At 40.1% G+C, this 14,277-nt stretch overlaps 1 protein-coding gene across 7 annotated transcripts in view; it reads right to left on the bottom strand.

The window, feature by feature from the left end:
* The window catches only part of LOC101172493 (IQ motif and SEC7 domain-containing protein 1), a 103,081-nt gene that overhangs the window by 44,314 nt on the left and 44,490 nt on the right, over nt 1-14,277 (bottom strand). The window contains exon 1 of one of the 7 annotated variants that reach the window (XM_023956704.1): nt 12,178-12,385. The exons of 4 other annotated variants lie outside the window; for them this stretch is intronic. In XM_023956704.1, coding sequence (XP_023812472.1) covers nt 12,178-12,296 — 119 coding nt within the window. In that variant the 5' untranslated portion in view covers nt 12,297-12,385. Of the gene's footprint in view, nt 1-70; nt 392-3,432; nt 4,171-12,177; nt 12,386-14,277 lie in introns of those variants that run through there. 2 more of the 7 variants (XM_023956707.1, XM_023956706.1) reach the window with 2 other exon arrangements.

The raw sequence follows: 14,277 nt of genomic DNA, 5'->3' as shown, positions 1-14,277 counted from the left end.
GTTATGGTCAGTCGGAACAACAACCGCCGCCTTTGACCGCAGGCCTGTGCCATCCATGCAAAACTCCTACCTTATAGTTCGACTGGAAATGCAGTACTTCCACATCACATTCCACGCAGCACTGACATCACCAGAGGCATCGGGCATGCCCGAAAAAACACACACACATGGGGCTACGGGTAAGACTTGAAAACCTCCAAAAGGAGCAACTCCCTTTTAAAAGTTCCAGGAGAAGAACAGTCTGTGCTCACTCGCCCCACAACCACAAATTACACCCCAGATACTCCATTTCTGATCCACGGAGAGACTTTTTCCATTGCTGCAAAAGCTGCTGTGTGTGAATTCTCTCTGCCCTAGTTTATGTTGGACTCAGAGCTTCTGCTCATGCAAGCTGTCTGTTGACCAAGTAAGGCAAAGAAACTGAATGTAAAGCAGCAAGAAAAAAAAAAAAATTTCCTGTCCTTAACTAAACCTCTCCACCCACAACGAACCACACACCAGCCCTTTTTCTCTCTTTTGCAGACACTCCTATTGTTCTGTTTTGATTGCCCCATGAAGTCGTCCACTCATCTGGCGCGTCCATGATGCACCCTGCTCTGTGGAGATGTGCATGTTTTTGATGCGAGCTTGTTTTAGGTCTGAAAAGAATCGAAAAAAGGTGGTAAACAAAATAAAAAAAATCTTAAGTATACAGTTGTATTGTGTGTGTGTGTGTGCTTACAAGACCTCTGTCCAACAATTACACTGCTCTCATTCAGAAGGGAAGGTTAAATCCAGTTCAGCAGCTGGGAGAGGTTGTTTTGAGTTCCTAAACGGACCTTGCTTTAACAGATCTGTCTCAAGACACACTCTTTCACTGAAGCCAAAGCAATGTGATGAGTAACGCCCAGTGACCAGCATTTTCCATTAACTCTGTGTTATGAGGGACTTTGAGTCGTTCACCTTGTATGGAGAGAATTATACACGTCTCACAAGGAATTTCAGAGATTAGTGGGCCATATATTAAGAAAAGGCGGTGGGAAAAGTAAAAATTAGAAACTAAATAAATGATAAACACACAAAAAAATGTATTAGAAAATTAGCATTTTCCGCACTACAGGGTGCACTGTCAAGGAATGGTATAGTTTTGAACTTGTCATATTTACGGCACCATGAACTAGAAGGGACATTAAAGGAGATAAAAGAATCGAGAAAAAGTAATCAGTCTGTCTTTTTTTAACCGCAATCCCAGTAACTTTAGATCTGGAAAATGGCATAAACTGGTATAGCACCTTAGACAGCCCAATACTGACAGAATTGCATTCACCCATGCACACACACATTCACAAACTGATGGCTCCACTGCAGATCACTGGCACCTACAACCATCAGGAGAAATGACGCAACATTACACTTCCGCCACTGTGTTTGACAGTGGAAAAGATTTTATCCTACAAAGCTCTGACTTGGCCCCCCTTGAAGACCCATGAAGCCAAAAGGGCTTGATTAAAATTCACAGCCCATGTATATGTTATTATATCAGTATTCCTCCCATCAAACTGCTCACAATTCTGTATATCAAACCTGCCATATTTCCACAGATGCTCATATGTTCAAACTTTGACCTCATGTTGTGATCAGCCAAATACACAGAATGGTAATAAAATGGGTGTTTACAAAAAAAGTGATTCATCAACCTTTAGCACATTCAAAAGCACAAGGACTTACAAATATCAAAAGAGAATGCTACTTGTTAGTCATAGAATGACTCAAATATTTGTTTTTATCCCAAAGACAGAAGAGCAATATAAATCCACTTTTTTTTAGAATGATTCAAAACACAAAGACTGATCAGATGTACATTGTAAACTTAGGCTAGATTGCAGTTTTTTTGATTCAAAGAACATGTCTCCGGGAAATTAACCAAAACAGCGTTTACTTGTGTAGTCTTTTTATACCAGTGTTGTAAAGCTTTTAATAAAAAATATTCAGTAAATACTGGATGTAACAAGTTTGATATAGGGCAAAAAAATGGATTTTCTGATCATCCAATGATATAAAATTCTCCAAATTGATATGCAGCTTTTCCCTGGTTCAAATTTGACCTCTGGTGAAATGTCTGCACATTAGATTATTGCTGTAATTCAAATTTATTTTTGGAACTGCAGGGCTGCTCATTTGTTTTAGTCATTTAGTGGGATTGTGTTGCAACTGGTATCAAAACAATAAATGCATTAGACCAGCAAAATACGTGCCTTTAAAGTCCCACTCAATCATCTTTTTATATATTGTGAAGGTGAAGGTGAAGGTGTTTAGCACAAATCAAAAAAGACAAAAAAAAAAAAAAATGCTAGCAATATTGGAGCTATCCAGCCATACAGTTCTGAGCCAGACGTCAGCTCAGACGAGGAAAACAAATGAGTGCATGGATGTAGTCTCCAAGTGGATGCATCAGAATGGAGCAGAGCAGGGAGCTTGTGACCTGCCAGATGTAGTTACTCAACAACTACCAGCTTTTTGAAACTGCCTTTTGTGTCTGCTTACTGATTCACCACGTTTTGAATTAAAAAAATACTCAGAAACAAAGTTTTACTCTTAATTTCCTTTATATATGAGACAATGCTACACCATGAGTAAATGCTACAAGGACAAGTTAACCCAAAAACCCAATGAATATAAATTTTGAGGTTAAAAAATTTACAACTAAAATAATGTGATGATTGTTATCTAATACTGTTTCCACCTAATTTTCAGAAAGCTAGTATGAACCTTTATGGACAGACAAGACAGGATTGAAAGTGGATTTATTTTCGACACAGTGCTGATGTTGCTCTGACAGATGATGGATTCCTAAAGACTACTGCTGAAAAAGCTAACGGTGATCCATTATTAATGCATTCTGGACATACTGCAGCCCTTTTCTTAGAATACTAACACTTGTGACAATTGTCACAATATGGCACTGGTTGTTTTGGCATCACCTGAAGCAGAAGCAAAGTTACTGACTCACAATATCATATTTGTTGTTTGTAAAGCTCTTCGGCTGTAAAGTCTCTACATTTTGTTTATGGAGATAAAAGAATTTCAGAAAAAGAGGAATGTGAAATATTTCCACAAAACAGAGAAATCATCCAAACTTCCTGACCCAAGTATTCCTTTGTTTCACGCCCTTGACATTACAGTGGGTCTTTGCAAAAACACTGGAGGTTTGCAGTCGAAGGATCTGAGTCTGCTCAACTTCTCTGCTGTAGCAACACAGCAGTCCAACAAAATACCATCTATAATCAGTATTGACTCTTAGAGAATGAGTTCCCCTTGCAGCAGCTTCATCATGCTGATTCAGTCTGTTTGAAAAGACATTGATATGTCAGTGAGATCTGTGACACATGCAGAACAAGATGCAAACAAAACTCAAAAAGCAAAATAAAAATAAGATTGGCTTTTTTGACGTACCTTTTGTAAAAGTTGTTGTGAGGATGTAAACACAGCACATGCCAGTAGTCCAGGCAAAATGATTTAAACTTCCACATCTTCAATCAGACAATCAACAGGGAAGATTGGCAGTTAAAAAGGCATTGTGGAACCGGAAAGAACATCTTGTTGAGCCTGGGAGTCCCAAATGGTTCTGTTTTTCTTTAGAACTGCACCGCTGAATCTCTGTCTGAGTGGCTTTACAACCGCTGCAATCCTGGATGTGTCTCAGCTGTCAGCAATCCGGAAAGCTAAGCTAAAGATGAGCCTCTAGATCAACTTGCAGCAGTCTTATTAGGATCCACTTCCAAAAATAAACGAAATGTTCGCTTCTTCAGTGCTGTTTTAACTCTGATCCAGGTCAGTCAGTCTGCGTCCTCTGTGCCGTCCCTTCAAACTGTGCACCAGCTCCAAGTCCTGTGAGAAAACCATGGCTGAAGCTTAGCATTTTTCCATCCAGCGCTTTTCCGAGGAGTGTGCAGGAACACATGCACGAGTAGGAATAAAAATCAAACCAGTCTGAACTGAGCGAAAAGGGGTTTTCTTGTCTTCTGTCTACTCTGCTGCAAGAACGAACTTCAGACATGGGGTGGGGGGTCCCCTCTCACTTGTTCTCTTTCCAGCTTAATGCCATGTTCACCTTGAAATAGTCAACCTTTGCTCTCCTTTTTCTGTCTCCTGCTCCTCTGTTTCTTGCTCTCTCTCGTGTCCTCTTCCGTATTACAGCTGCTGCCATCCACACACTACCTAAGACAAATGTGCTGATTCCGGTTGCCGTGCAACACTACCGCACTAGTGAAGCTTCAAATGGAAGCCTAGAAGCTCGTGATTGGTGGGCTGTATGGCGGGGAGGGTCTGCGGCAGCAGTGCATGACCACACGTTTATGCAAAAGCTTTGTTAACGTGAAAAAAATGAAACCCAACCGCTTTCATGTTTTGACATTTACTCATGAATGAAGGTCTGGTTTTTGAGACTCACAAAGGTCATAGCGAAAGAGCAGAAAAATCTTGAATTGTGCCCAAGAAATGGGCATAAATGCAAAGAAAATGATCTAATAAAAAAGGGAATATTTGTGCTTAAAAGGTGCATTTTTGCAGAACTTGCAAAGTTTTGTGTTGCAGCTAATTGTTCTGTTGCAGTGTCACTCACTCACACCCAGCCATCAGGGGAAACTGGCCTCTCATCAATATTCACTCTCAGTACACAAACACACAACATGTTGACACAAACACACAGACCCTCACGCGTGAGCCCACAATCAACAAATGTAATAACGTCTGCGTATTTACACATTCTCACAGTAAGTGAAGCCTTCGATCTGTTGGGTTGACAAGTCAATTTCCACGAGATTTTTTTTTTTTTTTGCCAGCATGCGCTTCGTTTGTTTTTTTTCCCAGCCATGATATAGAAAGGCTGCAGCAGCCTAAAGGCTTCAGAGGAGTCCGTGTGACCAGCAGGGACGCAGAGTTGATCGAAGTGCCTTTCATCAGGCTTTTGTCTGAACTCGGACACCCTCGTTTACACACATCTCACAGAAAAGGAGCAAACAAGTGGATACGCAGCCATGCGCATCTTAATTTTGTGCTAGAGTAAAATAAATGCTGATGTCCTTTAAATAAATTCCTTGAACATGGGTTAGAATTCCTCCATTCCAAGTTATAAAGAGTTAAATAAACTTTCCAAGGAAGTAAAGACACATTTAGGGAACACCATCAGAAAATAAAGCTGAGGACAAAACTAGTTAAAAGATAAATGGTTGCATTTAAATATACAAACATGCAAAATACCAACTGCTCATCTTTAGAAGTCATTCATGTGAGTTATGCCAAATGGTGAAGCCATTTTATTTTTTCTATTTAATTCGTGGGTTACTTGTAGCGTCTACATCACTGTTTCAGGCTTTTTCAAATGTTGTTTTTTTGTCTGCTCCTGATTCACTACGAGTTGAATTAAGAAATACTCAAATGCAATTTAAAGTTTAGTTTTCTTTGTACATGTCCTCCCTTGTGAGAAAATGTCAAAACAACATGTTAAAACTCCGAAAACATAATTTTTATCAGAGTGAGTCTTTAACTAGATCTGAATAATGTGACTGAAAAGCAGCCTATTCAATGCTGACTATTGAAATACAGTCTTGTGAAATAAATTGACTACCAATGCCTGTAGTATGTTTTTAAAGCTATATTCAAGCAAATAGTCAGACAAAGACCGAAAAAAAGTTTTGGGAGCAAAATGTAATGTTTAAAGGCAACAGCAAAAGTGATGTTAGAGGAAATCTGCAAAAATTACCACAATCAAGTCAGGTGGATCGTTCCTGAATAGTGAATTCATGGGACAGAAGGGATTGAACCTTAAGATGTGGAAAAACCTGAAGTTCTTAAAAAAAAGCTACAAACAACAAGAGCAAATGAAGGTTAGACACAATTCTTTGTCTTTTTTGTGTGTTTTTGCTTTTGAAATTGATAAATGTCAGTGAATGGCAGGAAAAGGGTTGACTACCCCGTTTTTACTCTGTCGAGAAGAAAAACGCTCTGTTGCAGGCTTTCTGTCCGTTTCCCTGCACGCTTATCAGACACCTACAAAAAAGATCAGTTGTGTGAAAATGGAAAAGGCTGAAAATGGAAACTTGTTAGTTATTATTGTGTAAACAAGCAATGCCCCAAAAGTAAAAGCTTTCTGAGGAGGCTTATAGTTTCGATTTGTAACCATGAAAAGCGGTAAAACTCAACAAAAATGTCCATAAATGTGAGATAACAAAGCAACACAGAAGAATGGGGATGTCTCACTGCAAAAACGGAATCTTGAGTAAGTAAAAGATCATTTAATAAGAAAATTTCTTATTTTCTATCTTGCAAAAAAAAATTTTTTAATCAAGAAAGACTTTAAAAAGCAAAATAATCTAAAGAGATTTGTTTTACTGATGAGATTTAAAGAAAAAAAAAACAAAAATATCTTGGTGAGACCATTTTTCTCACCACATTGGCAGATTATTTTGCCTACTGAGAGAACATTTTTGAAATTAAATGAATTTTTGTCTTATTTCTAATGCAGTGCTCAAATCAAATACCTTTTTACACTGATGTAATTCAAAGTGTTTTACAAAGTAACCTTCACAAATAAAAAAAAATGTAAAAACACACAATGCCCCCACCCCAACACATGCAAAACATAGCAAAGCATTAAATGATTTTATGCTTGATGATCAAAACTCTGCCAGGATTCATCCCTCAATTGTAATCCACCATACATCGACTTCCCATTGCGATAGATAAAGAATGAATTAAAAAAAAAAAAAGTCGAGGCAAGACATTGTCAAAGCTGCTCCACAGAGAAACCCCATAAATACACCAAAAACTGTCATCCAATAATCAACATAAACATTTATTTAGATTCAAAGTACATCAGATATTTTTACATTTGAAAAATAAAAATGACACTATAATAAAAAAAAAAATCTGCTTTTCTAATCTTTCAAGGTCCAGTATTTATATTTAGGCTTCAACGTGGACAACACTTATGTGATTTTACTAAATGAAGTGAATAGTTGTACTAAATGTATGTGAAAATGTACTAACATGCTAATACTGAGAACTGATGTGTAGATGCATTTTAGATGGAGATTTTATGACTGTATCCCCTGGGCAAGACAGGCTCAAGTCAATAAACATCAATATAAAGCAGCCAGCAGCAGATGAGGAGGCAGTTGGAAGAGGAAGCAGAGAATCCCATTCAAGACCCAAAAATGAAGCATTATTTCAAGCAACCAGAGCCTGTAGATGCAGATATTCCATTGATGCTTAAAGAGGGCACAAGATGAGGTCATGAGTTAGCTCAGATTAATGCATGTGTGAAGGACAAAAATATGTTAGAATAGTTCACCCTCTGGTGGTGGTGGGGAGAAGCTTCCATGTTCTAAAATATGGAGTATGAGACAACATCTCTGATTTTTCACATCAGTGCCACAAAAGGTGGATTCGTCAAACTCCATCAGACAATCAATAAAACAGATATTAGACCTCATGTGACCAGAATAATGAGATCTTGATAATCTGCAACCCATTTTAAGTTTTAAAGACACGTTTTAAAACCACCACAGCAATAAGGGATCAGACATTTTATTTCTCTCCCTAAGAAATAAAAATTCCTGTCCTTAACAGATGGGGGCATAATTGGTGTCTTGGAGGTGAGCTACAGGGCAGAAAATGTAATTTTGCATAAAGTTTGAAGCAAACTTTCCCCAGACAGACTTTAGATTTTTTTAAATAGAGGCGTCTACATTCCAGCAAGAAAACTAGAAGAACACTAGAAAGCATAAGAAAACAAAATTTGTAAAATACTAGATGTGATTCAATGATTCTTTTTTTCTAAATACATGCAGAACCACTTCATAACCTATAACAACAGGCTGAATCTGTTAAAGACATGCAGCCCAAATCCTTTGTGAATCTAAGAAGACTGTTAGCTTTTTGTTAATAACTGCCTAAATGCAGGCGAAATGTGTGCAGGCTCATAACTGAGCCAGCATTTCCACGTCGCAGTGATTCACCATAAAAACCCTTGATGGGATTAACATGCTCCGAGTAAACACAGCACATGTGAGAGCTGCAAGAGTCACCATGGAAGGGAAACACGAATACGTGGGGAATAGGAGACCTGAGTCACTCAGAAAGGCGCGCAACAAAAGACAGATGGGATTTTACCACGGAACGCCGTCAAACAATAAAATCAAAATCTAGGCTAGACCTTTGTTGTTGATAAGGATTATTGGATACAGTGTTGTCATCTTTGCGAGAAGGACAAAATGTTTTGGAAATGTAGCATCCTAACACTTTCTGAACTGTCGCATCTGCTGCTGCTGTTAGCGTAAAGAGTTTTAAACCTTGGATGCATCAGTACTGAGAGCCACGTTTCCCCAACGGGCCATGCTCACTTGGCAGACAAGTTTATTGGCCTACCAGGTCACAGAGGTGCAGGTGGGGACCTTTGTGAAAAAATAAAAGCAGGAAAGTCCCACTCCAGTCATCATTCAATAAATTGTAAAAGTCTGTATTTATGCCTGTCCCATTTTCAGGCAAAATCAAAACACCTGTGTCGTTTTCTAGGATATAGTTTCTGCAGAGCGACTTTTGGCCCAGAGTAAGCATGTCCTCATTTCCAATTATCCCTTTGTTTACACCCTCTCCTGCTAGCTTACAGACCCTCACACCCCCCAACCTACACTTACCGGAGCAACAAAAATGGCGAGCAATATTGGAGCTATCCAGCTGTAGAGTTTTGAGTGCCAGCTTGGAGGAGGACAACGAAGACATAAATGTATTCATTTGTTTACAAGTGCATGCATCTGAATGGAGCGAAGCAGGAAGCTTGTAGCCCGCCTACTTTAGCACTTCATTATTGCTACAGGCTTTTTCCAATGTAACTTTTTTTTATCTGTTTCACAAAGATTTGAATAAAGAAATACTCAGAAAAGCAATTTCAAGCTTATTTTTCTTGATACATGTCCTCCATCATGAGAACAATGCTGTTAAAAATCCGAATTTCATTGGAGTGGGTCTTTAAGTTTGTGTGAGTTTTGTAAAAGCCAAGTGGTGTCTTTAACCAAAAACTCACCATTTGCACACACAACCAAAAATAGCTGTGAAGCTCTTCTTTACTTTACTCTAAAACCTATAATATCAGGTATAAGTCATGATCCAGGTACAGTTAGAGTTCGTTTTGTTTGATTCCATTCTATAGAATTTTCTGGACAGACAAGCTTTTGCATGTAAAATATGAATGACTGGTTAGTGTCAGAAACTGGATAAAACAGGGAATCATTTTCTACCAATATTATAAATATATCCTGATTGTACCCCTTAATTTTTTGGATCAATTCATTATACTTAAACCATTGTTGGGATAAAAAATATGCACATGCCAGTTTTATTCAAAATAATCCAGTCTTTACTCTAACTCATTTCCAATTACAACAAGCATTTCTGAAGGTTTTTCATCGATACATCAACATACAAAGTTTGCTACATAAAAGTCTCTCCTATGGAAGTCAGTAGCAGGCTTGTAAACCTCAAAGCAAAACTTGTATGATGATAAAAAAAAATTAGCTTCAACTTCCAATATCAAACAATACAATTTTTAAACTACTGTAATTTTTTTGGCTGGCATGAAAGTGCCCCCCCCCCCCCATTGTTGTATTTGCAAATATTAACTAATACAGATTATCTGAAAATTAGCACGAATGCACACACAGTTATTATTTTAGGGTTGTTAGGGCAGAGTAAAAAAAGAAAAAAATGTCCTCAACAACATCCAGTTTAAATTCATGATAGATTTATTATTTTATATGGCATTTACATTCATTTTTTGGGCTAAAAAATATCTTTACTGTTAGTTGTTAACTGCACTCAATAAGTTCCATCTTTATTTATTGTAAAAAATAAGTATGTGGAAAAACTTTGATTAAGCATGACCTGACAAGAAATATCTCCAGAACCACCCTTCTAATAAAAAGAGATTCAGATAATGTACAAGAATTTCCTTTAATAAAAGTAAGTAGCAACAAAAATACCACAAATATTGTAAACTCAAAGAGCAATGAGCTGGACAGGCATGGCTACACATCCTCAGAGACTGCATCTAGTTTAACAAGTGACTCACGTCCTGTTCTGTAGCTTTATGCCCCCATCCGACAGCCCATGTGCTTGCACTACCTTCAATGCAGTCATTGCCTTATGCAACAACCCTGTGCATCCTTTAGTCTCCGTCTGCAGCAAAGACGTATTCAGAGCAACGCTGTCAGCAGTCTTTGCGGACTCCCTTAGTCTGCAGACCCAGCATGCGCTGCTGCTAAAGCCTCCAGCCCACAGTGGAGGAATGCGCTGTCAGTGCCCTCCAGCTCTGGAGACGCTCGTTCTTTTTCATCAGGGCTGGCGTGACTCGAACAGGCGCGTGGCCTTAAGAATGTCTTAACAGTAATAGGCAATAGGTCTTCCTGCTGGAATGGGTTCATGGTGCTAACGTCCTCTGAGGATGCATGACTTTTTCCTGATGAGGATAAGCCCATCACTTGTAACTTAAATACAAGCACAAACAAAGATACACTCTAGCATGCTGGTAAGAGTGTAGGCCAACAAAAAATATATAATTTTATTAGTTTTTGCCAAAAGAGATATTTGATTTGTTCTTTTTTACTAATTCTCTTATTTTAATCATATACATCTGTGACAGAATTGCTGCTTTCAATTGCTGATGTCTAGTTAACCGTGCTGGGCAAAATCCAGCTTGCGTAATGCTTTTGCTGGAGCATCCCAAAGATATCCTGTGCACCCCTTTAGGTCAGAGCAGTGAAGTGTAGTACCTTTAAAAGGCAGAGAAAAGCCCTCGGCAACACCTGCGACACTCGATCTCTCAGGCCTTTAGTGTTGTAAGAGATGCGTTAGATCCTGGAGAGGCAGGGACCTGCCAGCTATGATGGAGTGGCATTTACAGCAGAACAAGCTCACCCAACTCCAGCTCTATAGAGAGGAAAACAACCAACACTAGTGCCCAGCCACTTCTCCTTCCTGATTCTTTTCACTCCTCGACAGGCAAAGTTCCCAAAAGACATCAGTTTGTATCATCATCTCCTTTTTTAAAGGCTGTATTTTTGGTCAGGTCACATGATTTTGTTTGGTGGAGGATTTTCTTGGATTTAAGCTGTGAGAGAAGAAAAAAAAAGCGAAGAAGGAGGCCAGATTTAAACCACAGAGAGGATGAACCGCTTAAAGATTTTCGGTGTTTTGAACTCATTTGATTCACCAAAAAAACGTGAGAAGGAGAGGATGCACATATGATGGTCGTTGACAAAAACGGAAAACAAGGTAGTGATTTAAGCCAAGGGAAGGGCAGCAGATTGCTCGCCGAAGACTCAGCAGGGAGCCATGAAGGTCTCATAATCATTAAGATGACTGATGCTCACGTACAGCGGTCCATCATGACGTGACAAGGCAATTTGGTGGATTGTTACGCTTCAGCTGATACGACCATGTGTGTAAGATGTTTTCATTTACGACTGTACACGCTGTGACGCAGACAACCTTAGCTATAGCCAAAATATAAAAACATGGCAAAATTATTTCACTGTGTAGTAATCAAAAGCAAATTGTGAGCAATCAAAATCTGAGGAAACATAAAAATGACAAAAATCAGCACAAACACTGTCATCCTTTGATTACAGCAACACAATTTAGCAAGCTTTCCACACAAGGACGGATCTCTACCCCAAAAGAACAGCTGTGGAGCCAGCTGCAGTGTACACATGCATATAGACGCGCAGCAGAGCGCAGCAGTACAGCAGAAGCTGTGAGGAACTTGGCACAGACTGTCACAGCACCATCCACAAATGAGTCATGCTTCCCAGTGACCCGAGGCTCTAAAAGCAGCCTTCACATGACCACGCTGGGATCACAAATACTAAAACACCACTCAGGTGGGAGCACGTTCATTCATCACAGGGAAATCTAAGGTGTCATTCACACGCCTGCGGTTTTGCTCGGTGCCGCCCCTCCCCTGGGGACTGATGTTGTTTACGCAGAACACATGAAGGGAACATGAGAGGACACAGGAAGGTCCGGCTCTCAGAAATGACTCAACGCGGACAGTAGAGAGGCAGACGCTCCCCACTTCTCCACGGACTGCACTCTCTGTGAATGGGAGCCGCCAACAGCATTTACACCGTTCATGTCACTCACATGTCGTAGAGCCGGTAACCCATGGCGGAGCCCGGTCTGCTCGAATGTGGCCCGGGCTCTCGGGTCCGCCTGGGGTCGGTGCTGCTCACCACGGCGCGCCACACGCTTGGCTTGTCCATCCTGTGTTTGGATCAAGAAGGACTGGAAGATGGGATGGCGTGCGCACACAGGCTGGCTCACGGGCACTCTCCCTCCCAGTCACAAACATGGGCTGCTACAATGCGTGATGTAACAGGAGCATCCAAGAGGCTGGCAGCTGGTGGGAAGCAGGGGGGGCAGAGGACTGCTTATAGAGGAAATAAGAGGTGGGGTGGAGCGAAGTTACATTAGCTGTCTGATAAGGAACCTCTGGTAGGACCTTCGCATCAAGAGTAGTAGAGTAACTGCCATAAATAAATGAATTCAAGAGGTCGCAGCACACGGGGCAGCGGCAGTGTCATGTAATGAGATTTTACAGCCTCTCACAGGCACAGATGCATCTGCAGACACCTCTCTCCACCCTCTTATCTGCTCTCGATAGTACAGTCCTCAGCAGGGCCGTTCCATTGGCTCCTTGGTCTCCATAGAAACAGGAGGATGTGTCAGGGGTAGGGCTCATTATCATACCTTCTCATCCCCTCCCTCTGGTTTTTGTGTTTTCCATCATTCTCTCCTCTCGCTCTTCTTCTCACACTTAACTCCCTGCCCTCTCTCCACAGCACTACGCTGAAATCAGTGCAGGTGAGGGAGGGGGGGGGGGTGTTTACTCTCTTCAGAAAAGGTAAAAATTCAGATGCATATTATGATAAAAACTGCAAGTACATCATACAACTTATACTGATGTTGATCAGAGAGGAGGAAAAGGGCAGGGACAAATTAAAATCAAAAACTGTCAGGATAATCCAGATCCATCATTTGCTTGCCAAGACATATGTATCCGGTATAAAAAATGGATTTCTTAACTAATTCAATGCCATTGGACAATTAGTTGTCATTAAAATTGGTGACAAAATAGAAAGAAAAAAAAATGAAATCAACAAATTCTTGATTAAAGTCCCACTCCAATAATTTTTTGATCTATTTTAAAAGCATTCCCGGTGGAAACATAGTTTCTGCAGAGCGGCAGGGGTTCATCAGAAATTTGTCTCTAAATTGTGGACGCAGAGCCCACCCCCCTTTCCCATCATCTATCCTCTACACCACAGTTACAAGCTTTTTCCAACTGTTTTTTTTCGTCTTCACCACTATTTGAATAAAGAAATACTCAGAACTGCATTTTAAATTTTCTTTATAAATGTCCTCCATCATGAGGAAGAATGCCACAAGATCACGTTATAAAACACGATTTCCATTGGAGTGGGTCTTAAAACTGATTTTCATTTGCAAATGCAGGCGGTATGACTGATAGGCTTTACCTTCAAGTAAGATAACATAGGTAAAAGCAGAGCCTTGCATGGGAAGAAGCTAGCTCTCCATGTTTAACAAGCAGCAGTCGATTTCAGTGCAACTGATGACTGATGAGCTAAAGTCAAAGAGACTAATCATGTCAGACCTTTGTCCTTTTGTTTATGAGCATGTGTAGTGCAGCAATCACACAGGAACTTCATCTAATCTGGAGTGCCCTGCATATGTAATTGATCCAGCCTGTAATCATCTGCATAAGTGCTCGTCTTTCTGGCTCGGGCACGCTGATCCTGAAGTGGAGTGTGTTTGTCAGCAGCTACGAATGTGGAAACGTCTGTTTTCCATCAGTCCAAAAAAGATTCCCATAAAATGCTTTAAGAAGAAAACAATGAACCCAATTCTTTTCTGAGGTAAACTATAGTTGGTTGAATCAAAAACTACTAACCTCCAAACTTATGATTGGAAGTCAGACCGTTCACAAGAACTCAGCTTGGGCTTTCAGATAAAGCTCTGAGGCTTTAAAAACAGACGATTCCCATTTCATAATGTTCCAAACATCAATGCCTCGGACTGCTGATGGCCAACTCCTGCAAAGCAGGCTTTGTAATGCCACCTCAAGAGCATCTAGACTGTTAATTAGTGAAGAGTTCCTGCAAAGGTCAAGTACAATTACACCAAGAACTTCCTGCCTATTTGTGCTCAGTGCGTGTGCATGCA

Source organism: Oryzias latipes, chromosome 7 (assembly GCF_002234675.1).
Source record: "Oryzias latipes chromosome 7, ASM223467v1".
NCBI lineage: Eukaryota > Metazoa > Chordata > Actinopteri > Beloniformes > Adrianichthyidae > Oryzias > Oryzias latipes.
This window is presented reverse-complemented; position numbering and strand designations above follow the sequence as displayed.